The 12,943-nt window shown below is 53.0% G+C and overlaps 1 protein-coding gene across 1 annotated transcript in view; it reads left to right on the top strand.

The window, feature by feature from the left end:
- Window positions 1-1,619: 1,619 nt before the first annotated feature.
- The window catches only part of LOC133362515 (protein Hook homolog 3-like), a gene marked incomplete at its 3' end in the record, with an annotated part of 16,875 nt that continues 5,551 nt past the window's right edge, over window positions 1,620-12,943 (top strand). Inside the window, exons 1-3 of the mRNA XM_061581463.1 lie at window positions 1,620-1,644; window positions 3,815-3,897; window positions 10,547-10,647. Of these exons, the coding sequence (XP_061437447.1) occupies window positions 10,597-10,647 (51 nt within the window). The remainder of the gene's footprint in view (window positions 1,645-3,814; window positions 3,898-10,546; window positions 10,648-12,943) is intronic.

The following is a 12,943-nucleotide window of genomic DNA, read 5'->3' as shown; positions in this document are numbered from 1 at the left end:
ACACACACAGAGACACAGAGACACACAGAGACACAGAGACACACACTGAGACACACACAGAGACAGACACAGAGCCATGGGTTGACTGCTGTGCCAGGCTAGGTGCATGAGGAGGAGGTCACGTGACAGACCCAGCAGGTGCCATGGTTTGACTGCTGTGCCAGGCTAGGTGCATGAGGTCACGTGACAGACCCTGCAGGTGCCATGGGTTGACTGCTGTGCCAGGCTAGGTGCATGAGGAGGAGGTCACGTGACAGACCCAGCAGGTGCCACGGGTTGACTGCTGTGCCAGGCTAGGTGCATGAGGAGCAGGTCACGTGACAGACCCAGCAAGTGCCATGGGTTGACTGCTGTGCCAGGCTAGGTGCATGAGGTCACGGGGCAGACCCAGCAGGTGCCATGGGTTGACTGCTGTGCCAGGCTAGGTGCATGAGGTCACGGGGCAGACCCAGCAGGTGCCAGGCTAGGTGCATGAGGTCACGGGGCAGACCCAGCAGGTGCCATGGGTTGACTGCTGTGCCAGGCTAGGTACAGGAGGTCACGGGGCAGACCCAGCAGGTGCCAGGCTAGGTGCATGAGGTCACGGGACAGACCCAGCAGGTGCCATGGGTTGACTGCTGTGCCAGGCTAGGTGCATGAGGTCACGGGACAGACCCTGCAGGTGCCACGGGTCGACTGACTGAGATGACCGAGATGACTGGCTGATGCACCACCTGTGCCCCTTGCTGGGCTATGCAAACATGACTCCTTATAAAAAATGTGTCAGTTTTGTTGCCAGATAAAAGGGTAATAAAAACAATGATCATATTTTTGCTACTGGCAAATGAGGTTCCAATGGTGAAATTCTCTGTGTGTGTCTCTGTGTGTGTGTGTCTCTGTGTGTGTCTCTGTGTGTGTGTGTCACTGTGTGTGCCTCTGTGTGTGTGTGTGTCACTGTGTGTGTGTGTCACTGTGTGTGTGTCTCTGCGTGTGTCACTGTGTGTGTGTCACTGTGTGTGTCTCTGTGTGTGTGTCTCTGTGTGTGTGTCTCTGTGTGTGTCACTGTGTGTGTGTCACTGTGTGTGTGTCACTGTGTGTGTGTCAACTGTGTGTGTCTCTGTGTGTGTGTCTCTGTGTGTGTCTCTGTGTGTGTCACTGTGTGTGTCTCTGTGTGTGTCTCTGTGTGTGTGTCTCTGTGTGTGTCTCTGTGTGTGTGTCTCTCTGTGTGTGTGTGTCACTGTGTGTGTCTCTGTGTGTGTCACTGTGAGTGTCTCTGTGTGTGTCACTGTGTGTGTCTCTGTGTGTGTCTCTGTGTGTGTGTGTCACTGTGTGTGTGTCTCTGTGTGTGTGTGTGTCTCTGTGTGTGTGTCACTGTGTGTGTGTGTCACTGTGTGTGTCACTGTGTGTGTCTCTGTGAGTGTCTCTGTGTGTGTCCACTGTGTGTGTGTCTCTGTGTGTGTGTCTCTCTGTGTGTGTGTGTCACTGTGTGTGTCTCTGTGTGTGTCTCTGTGTGTGTCTCTGTGTGTGTGTGTCACTGTGTGTGTGTCTCTGTGTTGTGTGTCTCTGTGTGTGTGTGTCACTGTGGTGTCTCTGTGTGTGTCTCTGTGGTGTCTCTGTGTGTGTCTCCACAGTCTACGCCCTTAAAACGAGGCTGGATGAATATTCGTAAGTCTCACACCCACAGAGACACACACAGAGACACACACAGAGACACACACAGAGACACACACAGAGACACACACAGAGACTCACACAGAGACACACACAGAGACACACACAGAGACTCACACAGAGACACACAGAGACACACACAGAGACACAGAGAGACACAGACACAGACACACACAGAGACACACAGAGACACACACAGAGACACACAGAGACACACAGAGACTCACACAGAGACACACAGAGACACACACAGAGACACACACAGAGACACACAGAGACACACAGAGACTCACACAGAGACACACACAGAGACACACACAGAGACACAAACAGAGACACACACAGACACACAGAGACACACACAGAGACACACACAGAGACACACAGAGACACACACAGAGACACACACAGAGACACACACAGACACACACAGACACACACAGACACACACAGAGCCACACACAGAGACACACACAGAGACACACACAGAGTACACACAGACACACACAGAGCCCCACACACAGACACACACAGAGCCACACACACAGACACACACAGAGACACACACAGAGATACACACAGACACACACAGAGTACACACAGACACACAGAGCCACACACAAAGACACACACAGACACACACAGAGCAACACACACAGACACACAGAGACACACACAGAGATACACACAGACACACACAGAGCCACACACACAGAGACACACAGAGACCACACACAGAGACACACACAGAGACACACAGAGACTCACACAGAGACACACAGAGACACACACAGAGACACAGAGAGACACAGACACACACAGAGACACACACACAGAGACACACACAGAGACACACAGAGACACACAGAGACACACACAGAGACACACACAGAGACACACAGAGACACACAGAGACTCACACAGAGACACACACAGAGACACACACAGAGACACACACAGAGACACACACAGAGACACACACACAGAGACACACAGAGACACACACACAGAGACACACAGAGACACACAGAGACTCACACAGAGACACACACACACACAGAGACACACAAAGAGACACACACAGAGACACACACAGAGACACAAACAGAGACACACACAGACACACAGAGACACACACACAGACACACACAGAGACACACACAGAGACACACACAGAGACACACACAGAGATACACACAGACCACACACAGAGCCCACACACAGACACACACAGAGACACACACAGAGACACACACAGAGACACACACAGAGACACACACAGACACACAGAGACACAGACAGACACACACAGAGACAACACACAGACACACACAGAGACACACACAGAGACACACACAGAGACACACACACAGACACACACAGAGCCACACACACAGACACACACACAGAGACACACAGAGACACACACACAGAGACACACAGAGACACACAGAGACTCACACAGAGACACACACACACACAGAGACACACAAAGAGACACACACAGAGACACACACAGAGACACAAACAGAGACACACACAGACACACAGAGACACACACACAGACACACACAGAGACACACACAGACACACACAGAGACACACACAGAGACACACACAGACACACACAGACACACACAGACACACACAGAGCCACACACAGACACACACAGAGACACACACAGAGACACACACAGACACACAGAGACACACACACAGACACACACAGAGACACACACAGACACACACAGAGACACACACAGAGACACACACAGACACACACAGACACACACAGACACACACAGAGCCACACACAGAGACAGAGACACACACAGTGATGATGGTGGTGGTGATGATGTTGATGATGATGATGATGTTGATGATGATGATGTTGATGATGATGTTGATGATGATGATGTTGATGATGATGTTGTTGATGATGATGTTGATGATGATGATGTTGATGTTGTTGATGATGTTGATGTTGTTGATGATGTTGTTGATGATGTTGATGATGTTGTTGCTGTTGTTGTTGATGTTGTTGTTGTTGATGTTGTTGATGTTGATGATGTTGTTGATGTTGTTGATGTTGTTGATGTTGATGTTGTTGTTGATGTTGTTGTTGATGTTGATGTTGTTGATGTTGTTGTTGTTGATCTCACAGGGAGAAGCTACGTGAGCTGCAGGTGGAGCTACAGAGGAAAAGTGACACTCTCAGTGACACGGAGACTCGCTACAGAGCAGCCTGTACGTAGTGACACACACAGTGACACACACAGTGACACACACACAGTGACACACACACAGTGACACACACACACAGTGACACACACACACAGTGACACACACACACACAGTGACACACACAGTGACACACACAGTGACACACACACACACAGTGACACACACACACACAGTGACACACACACACACAGTGACACACACACACAGTGACACACACACACACAGTGACACACACAGTGACACACACACAGTGACACACACAGTGACACACACAGTGACACAACACACACACACAGTGACACACACACACACAGTGACACACACAGTGACACACACACAGTGACACACACACACAGAGACACACACAGAGACACACACAGAGACACACAGAGACACAGACACACAGAGACACACACAGAGACTCACACAGAGACACACAGAGAGACACACAGAGACACACACAGAGACTCACACAGAGACACACACAGAGACACACACATAGACACACACAGAGACACACAGAGACACACACAGAGACACACACAGAGACACACAGAGACACAGAGGACTCACACAGAGACACACAGAGACACACAGAGACACACAGAGGACACACACAGAGACACACACAGAGACACACACAGAGACACACAGAGACACAGAGACTCACACAGAGACACACACAGAGACTCACACAGAGACACACACAGAGACTCACACAGAGACACACAGAGACACAGAGACTCACACAGAGACACACACAGAGACACACAGAGACAGAGACACACAGAGACACACACAGAGACACACATACAGAGACTCACACAGAGACACACACAGAGACACACACAGAGACACACACAGAGACTCACACAGAGAGCCCCACAGACTCACACAGAGACACAGACACACAGAGACACACACAGAGACACACACAGAGACTCACACAGAGACACAGACAGAGACTCACACAGAGACACAGACACACAGAGACACACACAGAGACACACACAGAGACACACACAGAGACTCACACAGAGACACACAGAGACACACACAGAGACACACACAGAGACACACACAGAGACTCACACAGAGACACACACGAGACACACACAGAGACACACACAGAGACACACACAGAGACTCACACAGAGACTCACACAGAGACACACACAGAGACTCACACAGAGACACACAGAGACACACACAGAGACACACACAGAGACACACACAGAGACTCACACAGAGACACACACAGAGACTCACACAGAGACACACACAGAGACACCACACAGAGACACACACAGAGACACACAGAGACACACACAGAGACACACACAGAGACACACAGAGACACAGAGACTCACACAGAGACACACAGAGACACACAGAGACACACAGAGACACACACAGAGACACACACAGAGACACACACAGAGACACACAGAAACACAGAGACTCACACAGAGACACACACAGAGACTCACACAGAGACACACACAGAGACTCACACAGAGACACACAGAGACACAGAGACTCACACAGAGACTCACACAGAGACACACAGAGACACACACAGAGACTCACACAGAGACACACAGAGACACAGAGACTCACACAGAGACTCACACAGAGACACACAGAGACACAGACACACAGACACCCCAAGTCTCACCGTGTCTCCCCGTCTCTCCCCGTGTCTCTCTCTCCGTGTCTCACCGTGTCTCTGTCTCTCCCCGTGTCTCTCTCACCGTGTCTCTCTCTCTCTCACCGTGTCTCCCCGTGTCTCACCGTGTCTCTCTCTCTCCCCGTGTCTCCGTGTCTCTGTCCCCGTGTCTCTCTCTGTCTCACGTGTCTCTCCCCGTGTCTCTTTCTGTCTCTCTCCCCGTGTCTCTCTCTCTCCCCGTGTCTCTCACCGTGTCTCTTTCTGTCTCTCTCCCCGTGTCTCTCTCTCTCCCCGTGTCTCTCACCGTGGTCTCTTTCTGTCTCTCTCCCGTGTCTCTCTCTCTCCCCGTGTCTCTCACCGTGTCTCTTTCTGTCTCTCTCCCCGTGTCTCTCTCTCTCCCCGTGTCTCTCACCGTGTCTCTTTCTGTCTCTCTCCCCGTGTCTCTCTCTCTCCCCGTGTCTCTCACCGTGTCTCTTTCGTCTCTCTCCCCGTGTCTCTCTCTCTCCCCGTGTTCTCTCACCGTGTCTCTTTCTGTCTCTCTCCCCGTGTCTCTCTCTCTCCCCGTGTCTCTCACCGTGTCTCTCTCTCTCTCTCTCCCCGTGTCTCTCTCTCTCCCCGTGTCTCTCTCTCTCCCCGTGTCTCTCTATCTCCCCGTGTCTCTCTCTCTCCCCGTGTCTCTCTCTCTCCCCGTGTCTCTCTCTCTCCCCGTGTCTCTCTCTCTCCCCGTGTCTCTCTCTCTCCCCGTGTCTCTCTCTCTCCCCGTGTCTCCGTGTCCCCATGTCTCTCTCTCTCCCCGTGTCTCCGTGTCCCCGTGTCTCTCTCTCTCACCGTGTCTCTCTCTCTCCCCGTGTCTCTCTCTCTCCCCGTGTCTCCGTGTCCCCGTGTCTCTCTCTCTCCCCGTGTCTCTCTCTCTCCCCGTGTCTCCGTGTCCCCGTGTCTCTCTCTCTCCCCGTGTCTCCGTGTCCCCGTGTCTCTCTCTCTCACCGTGTCTCTCTCTCTCACCGTGTCTCTCTCTCTCCCCGTGTCTCTCTCTCTCACCGTGTCTCTCTCTCTCCCCGTGTCTCTCTCTCTCACCGTGTCTCTCTCTCTCCCCGTGTCTCTCTCTCTCCCCGTGTCTCCGTGTCCCCGTGTCTCTCTCTCTCACCGTGTCTCTCTCTCTCACCGTGTCTCTCTCTCTCCCCGGTCTCTCTCTCTCACCGTGTCTCTCTCTCTCACCGTGTCTCTCTCTCTCCCCGTGTCTCTCTCTCTCCCCGTGTCTCTCCCCGTGTCTCTCTCTCTCACCGTGTCTCTCTCTCTCACCGTGTCCCCGTGTCTCTCTCCGTGTCTCTGTGTCCTCTGTCTCTCTCTCCCCGTGTCTCTCTCTCTCCGTGTCTCTCTCTGTCCCCGTGTCTCTCTCCCCGTGTCTCTCTCCCCGTGTCTCTCTCCCCGTGTCTCTCTCCCCGTGTCTCTCTCCGTGTCTCTCTCTGTCCCCGTGTCTCTCTCCCCGTGTCTCTCTCTCTCCGTGTCTCTCTCCCGTGTCTCTCTCCCCGTGTCTCTCTCCCGTGTCTCTCTCTGTCCCCCGTGTCTCTCTCCCCGTGTCTCTCTCCCCGTGTCTCCGTGTCTCCGTGTCCCCGTGTCTCTCTCCCCGTGTCTCTCTCTCTCACCGTGTCTCTGTGTCTCTCTCTCTCCCCGTGTCTCTCTATCTCCCCGTGTCTCTCTCTCTCCCCGTGTCTCTCTCTCTCCCCGTGTTTCTCTCTCTCCCCGTGTCTCTCTCTCTCCCCGTGTCTCTCTCTCTCCCCGTGTCTCTCTCTCTCCCCGTGTCTCTCTCTCTCCCCGTGTCTCTCTCTCGCCCCGTGTCTCTCTCTCTCCCCGTGTCTCTCTCTCTCACCGTGTCTCTCTCTGTCCCCGTTGTCTCTCTCTCTCCCGTGTCTCTCTCCTCTCCCCGTGTCTCTCTCTCTCACCGTGTCTCTCTCTCTCCCCCGTGTCTCTCTCTCTCCCCGTGTCTCTCTATCTCCCGTGTCTCTCTCTCTCCCAGTGTCTCTCTCTCTCCCCGTGTCTCTCTCTCTCCCCGGGTTTCTCTATCTCCACCGTGTCTCTCTCTCTCCCCGTGTCTCTCTCTACCCCTTGTCTCTCTCTCTCCCGTGTCTCTCTCTCTCCCCGTGTCTCTCTCTCCCCGTGTCTCTCTCTCCCCGTGTCTCTCTCTCTCCCCGTGTCTCTCTCTCTCACTGTGTCTCTCTCTGTCCCGTGTCTCTCTCTCTCCCCGTGTCTCTCTCTCTCCCGTGTCTCTCTCTCTCACCGTGTCTCTTTTTCTCCCGTGTCTCTCTCCCCGTGTCTCTCTATCTCCCCGTGTCTCTCTCTCTCCCCGTGTCTCTCTCTCTCCCCGTGTCTCTCTCTCTCACCGTGTCTCTGTCTCTCTCTCTCCCCGTGTCTCTCTCTCTCCCCGTGTCTCTCTCTCTCCCCGTGTCTCTCTCTCTCACCGTGTCTCTGTCTCTCTCTCACCGTGTCTCTGTGTCTCTGTCTCACCGTGTCTCTGTGTCTCTGTCCCCGTGTCTCTGTCTCTCTCTCACCGTGTCTCTGTCTCTCTCTCACCGTGTCTCTGTGTCTCTGTCTCACCGTGTCTCTGTGTCTCTGTCCCCGTGTCTCTCCCGGCAGGGGAGCGTGTGGAGGACCTGGAGGAGAGCTTCAAGAAGAAGGATGAGGACGTGTCTCCGTGTCTCTCTCCCTGTGTCTCTGTGTCTCTCTCTCCGTGTCTCTCTCTCCCCATGTCTCCGTGTCCCCGTGTCTCTCTAGGGGAGTGTGTGGAGGACCTGGAGGAGAGCTTCAAGAAGAAGGATGAGGACATGTCCCCGTGTCTCTCTCCCCGTGTCTCTCTCACCGTGTCTCTCTTTCCGTGTCTCTGTGTCTTTCTCCCCGTGTCTCTCTCCCCGTGTCTCTCTCTCCCTGTGTCTCACCGTGTCTCTGCCCCCGTGTCTCTGTGTCTCTCTCCCCGTGTCTCTCTCCCCGTGTCTCCGTGTCCCCGTGTCTCTCACCGTGTCTCTCTCTCTCTCTCTCCCCGTGTCTCTCTCTGTCCCCGTGTCTCTCCGTGTCCCCGTGTCTCTCTAGGGGAGCGTGTGGAGGATCTGGAGGAGAGCTTCAAGAAGAAGGATGAGGACATGTCCCCGTGTCTCCGTGTCTCTCTCCCCGTGTCTCCGTGTCTCCGTGTCCCCGTGTCTCTCTCCCCGTGTCTCTCTCCCCGTGTCTCCGTGTCTCCGTGTCCCCGTGTCTCTCACCGTGTCTCTCTCTCTCCCCGTGTCTCTCTCTGTCCCCGTCTCTCTCTCTCCCCGTGTCTCTCTCCCCGTGTCTCTCCCCGTGTCTTTCTCCCCGTGTCTCTCTCCCCGTGTCTCTCTCTCCCCGTGTCTCTCTCCCCGTGTCTCTCTCCCCGTGTCTCCGTGTCTCCGTGTCCCCGTGTCTCTCACCGTGTCTCTCTCTGTCCCCGTGTCTCTCTAGGGGAGCGTGTGGAGGATCTGGAGGAGAGCTTTAAGAAGAAGGATGAGGACATGTCTCTGTGTCTCCGTGTCTCTCTCCCCGTGTCTCTCTCTCCGTGTCTCACCGTGTCTCTGTCCCCGTGTCTCTCTAGGGGAGCGTGTGGAGGATCTGGAGGAGAGCTTCAAGAAGAAGGATGAGGACATGTCTCTGTGTCTCCGTGTCTCTCTCCCCGTGTCTCTCTCTCCGTGTCTCACCGTGTCTCTGTCCCCGTGTCTCTCTAGGGGAGCGTGTGGAGGATCTGGAAGAGAGCTTTAAGAAGAAGGATGAGGACATGTCTCTGTGTCTCTCTCACCGTGTCTCCGTGTCTCTGTCCCCGTGTCTCTCTCTGTCCCCGTGTGTCTCTCTGTCCCCGTGTCTCTCTAGGGGAGCGTGTGGAGGATCTGGAGGAGAGCTTCAAGAAGAAGGATGAGGACATGTCCCCGTGTCTCTCTCCCCGTGTCTCACCGTGTCTCTCTCCCCGTGTCTCTCTCTGTCCCCGTGTCTCTCTCTCTCTCCGTGTCTCTCTCTGTCCCCGTGTCTCTCTCTGTCCCCGTGTCTCTCTAGGGGAGCGTGTGGAGGATCTGGAGGAGAGCTTCAAGAAGAAGGATGAGGACATGTCTCTGTGTCTCTCTCCCCGTGTCTCACCGTGTCTCTCTCCCCGTGTCTCTCTCTGTCCCCGTGTCTCTCTCTCTCTCCGTGTCTCTCTCTGTCCCCGTGTCTCTCTCTGTCCCCGTGTCTCTCTAGGGGAGCGTGTGGAGGATCTGGAGGAGAGCTTCAAGAAGAAGGATGAGGACATGTCCCCGTGTCTCTCTCCCCGTGTCTCACCGTGTCTCTCTCCCCGTGTCTCTCTCTGTCCCCGTGTCTCTCTCTCTCTCCGTGTCTCTCTCTGTCCCCGTGTCTCTCTCTGTCCCCGTGTCTCTCTAGGGGAGCGTGTGGAGGATCTGGAGGAGAGCTTCAAGAAGAAGGATGAGGACATGTCCCCGTGTCTCTCTCCCCGTGTCTCACCGTGTCTCTCTCCCCGTGTCTCTCTCTGTCCCCGTGTCTCTCTCTCTCTCCGTGTCTCTCTCTGTCCCCGTGTCTCTCTCTGTCCCCGTGTCTCTCTAGGGGAGCGTGTGGAGGATCTGGAGGAGAGCTTCAAGAAGAAGGATGAGGACATGTCTCTGTGTCTCTCTCCCCGTGTCTCACCGTGTCTCTCTCCCCGTGTCTCTCTCTGTCCCCGTGTCTCTCTCTCTCTCCGTGTCTCTCTCTGTCCCCGTGTCTCTCTCTGTCCCCGTGTCTCTCTAGGGGAGCGTGTGGAGGATCTGGAGGAGAGCTTCAAGAAGAAGGATGAGGACATGTCTCTGTGTCTCTCTCCCCGTGTCTCACCGTGTCTCTCTCCCCGTGTCTCTCTCTGTCCCCGTGTCTCTCTCTCTCTCCGTGTCTCTCTCTGTCCCCGTGTCTCTCTCTCTCTCCGTGTCTCTCTCTGTCCCCGTGTGTCTCTCTGTCCCCGTGTCTCTCTAGGGGAGCGTGTGGAGGATCTGGAGGAGAGCTTCAAGAAGAAGGATGAGGACATGAGGATTATGGAGGAGCGCTACAAACGCTACCTGGAGAAAGCCAAGAGCGTGAGTCACGTACTGTGTGTGTACTGTACTGTGTGTACTGTACTGTGTACTGTACTGTGTGTACTGTACTGTGTGTGTGTCACTGTGTGTACTGTGTGTACTGTGTGTGTACTGTGTGTACTGTACTGTGTGTGTGTGTACTGTGTGTGTGTACTGTGTGTGTACTGTGTGTGTACTGTGTGTGTACTGTGTGTGTACTGTGTGTGTACTGTGTGTGTACTGTGTGTGTGTGAGCGCTACAAACGCTACCTGGAGAAAGCCAAGAGCGTGAGTCACGTACTGTGTGTACTGTACTGTGTGTACTGTACTGTGTGTACTGTACTGTGTGTACTGTACTGTGTGTACTGTACTGTGTGTACTGTACTGTGTGTACTGTACTGTGTGTACTGTACTGTACTGTGTGTGTACTGTGTGTGTCTCTGTGTGTACTGTACTGTGTGTACTGTACTGTGTGTACTGTATTGTGTGTGTGAGTACTGTGTGTGTGTGTACTGTGTGTGTGAGTACTGTGTGTGTGTGTACTGTGTGTGTGAGTACTGTGTGTGTGAGTACTGTGTGTGTGTGTACTGTGTGTGTGAGTACTGTGTGTGTGTGTACTGTGTGTGTGAGTACTGTGTGTGTGAGTACTGTGTGTGTGAGTACTGTGTGTGTGAGTACTGTGTGGTGTGTGTACTGTGTGTGTGTGTACTGTGTGTGTGAGTACTGTGTGTGTGTGTACTGTGTGTGTGTGTACTGTGTGTGTGAGTACTGTGTGGTGTGTACTGTGTGTGTGAGTACTGTGTGTGTTGAGTACTGTGTGTGTGTGTACTGTGGTGTGAGTACTGTGTGTGTGTGTACTGGTTGTGTGAGTACTGTGTGTGTGTGTACTGTGTGTGTGAGTACTGTGTGTGAGTACTGTGTGTGAGTACTGTGTGTGGAGTACTGTGTGGGTGTACTGTTGTGTGTGTGTACTGTGTGTGTCTCTGTGTGTACTGTACTGTGTGTACTGTACTGTGTGTACTGTACTGTGTGTGTGTGTACTGTGTGTGTGTGTACTGGTGTGTGAGTACTGTGTGTGTGTGTACTGTGTGTGTGAGTACTGTGTGTGAGTACTGTGTGTGTGAGTACTGTGTGTGTGTGTACTGTGTGTGTGTGTTACTGTGTGACTGTGTGTGTACTGTGTGTGAGTACTGTGTGTGTGTACTGTGTGTGTGAGTACTGTGTGTGTGAGTACTGTGTGTGTGAGTACTGTGTGTGTGAGTACTGTGTGTGTGAGTACTGTGTGTACTGTGTGTACTGTGTGTGTGTACACTGTGTGTGTACTGTGTGTGTGTACTGTGTGTGTGTGTACTGTGTGTGTGTGTACTGTGTGTGTGAGTACTGTGTGTGTGAGTACTGTGTGTGTGAGTACTGTGTGTGTGTGTACTGTGTGTGTGTACTGTGTGTGTGTGTACTGTGTGTGTGTGTACTGTGTGTGTGAGTACTGTGTGTGTGTGTACTGTGTGTGTGAGTACTGTGTGTGTGTGTACTGTGTGTGTGAGTACTGTGTGTGTGAGTACTGTGTGTGTGTGTACTGTGTGTGTGAGTACTGTGTGTGTGAGTACTGTGTGTGTGAGTACTGTGTGTGTGTGTGTCACTGTGTGTACTGTGTGTACTGTGTGTGTACTGTGTGTGTGTGTACTGTGTGTGAGTACTGTGTGTGTGTGTACTGTGTGTGTGAGTACTGTGTGTGTGTGAGTACTGTGTGTGAGTACTGTGTGTGTGTGTGTCACTGTGTGTACTGTGTGTACTGTGTGTGTACTGTGTGTGTGTGTCACTGTGTGTGTGAGTACTGTGTGTGTGTGTACTGTGTGTGTGTACTGTGTGTGTGAGTACTGTGTGTGAGTACTGTGTGTGTGAGTACTGTGTGTGTGTGTACTGTGTGTGTGTGTACTGTGTGTGTGTGTACTCTGTGTGTGTGTCACTGTGTGTGTCTCTGTGTGTGTCTCTGTGTGTGTACTGTGTGTGTCTCTGTGTGTGTCTCTGTGTGTGTCTCTGTGTGTGTCTCTGTGTGTGTCTCTGTGTGTGTCTCTGTGTGTGTACTGTATGTATTGTGTGTACTGTGTGTACTGTGTGTGTACTGTGTGTGTCTCTGTGTGTGTCTCTCTGTGTCTCTGTGTGTCTCTGTGTGTGTGTACTGTGTGCACTGTATGTACTGTATGTACTGTGTGTATGTACTGTATGTACTGTGTGTATGTACTGTATGCACTGTATGTACTGTATGTACTGTGTGCACTGTATGTACTGTATGTACTGTGTGTATGTACTGTATGTACTG

The sequence above is a fragment of the Lethenteron reissneri genome, unplaced genomic scaffold, assembly GCF_015708825.2.
Source record: "Lethenteron reissneri isolate LAM-NWPU_2019-01 unplaced genomic scaffold, ASM1570882v1 scaffold_151, whole genome shotgun sequence".
NCBI classification, from domain to species: Eukaryota; Metazoa; Chordata; class Hyperoartia; order Petromyzontiformes; family Petromyzontidae; genus Lethenteron; species Lethenteron reissneri.
Note: the sequence above shows the minus strand (reverse complement) of the source record. Positions and strands in the feature narration are given on the sequence as shown.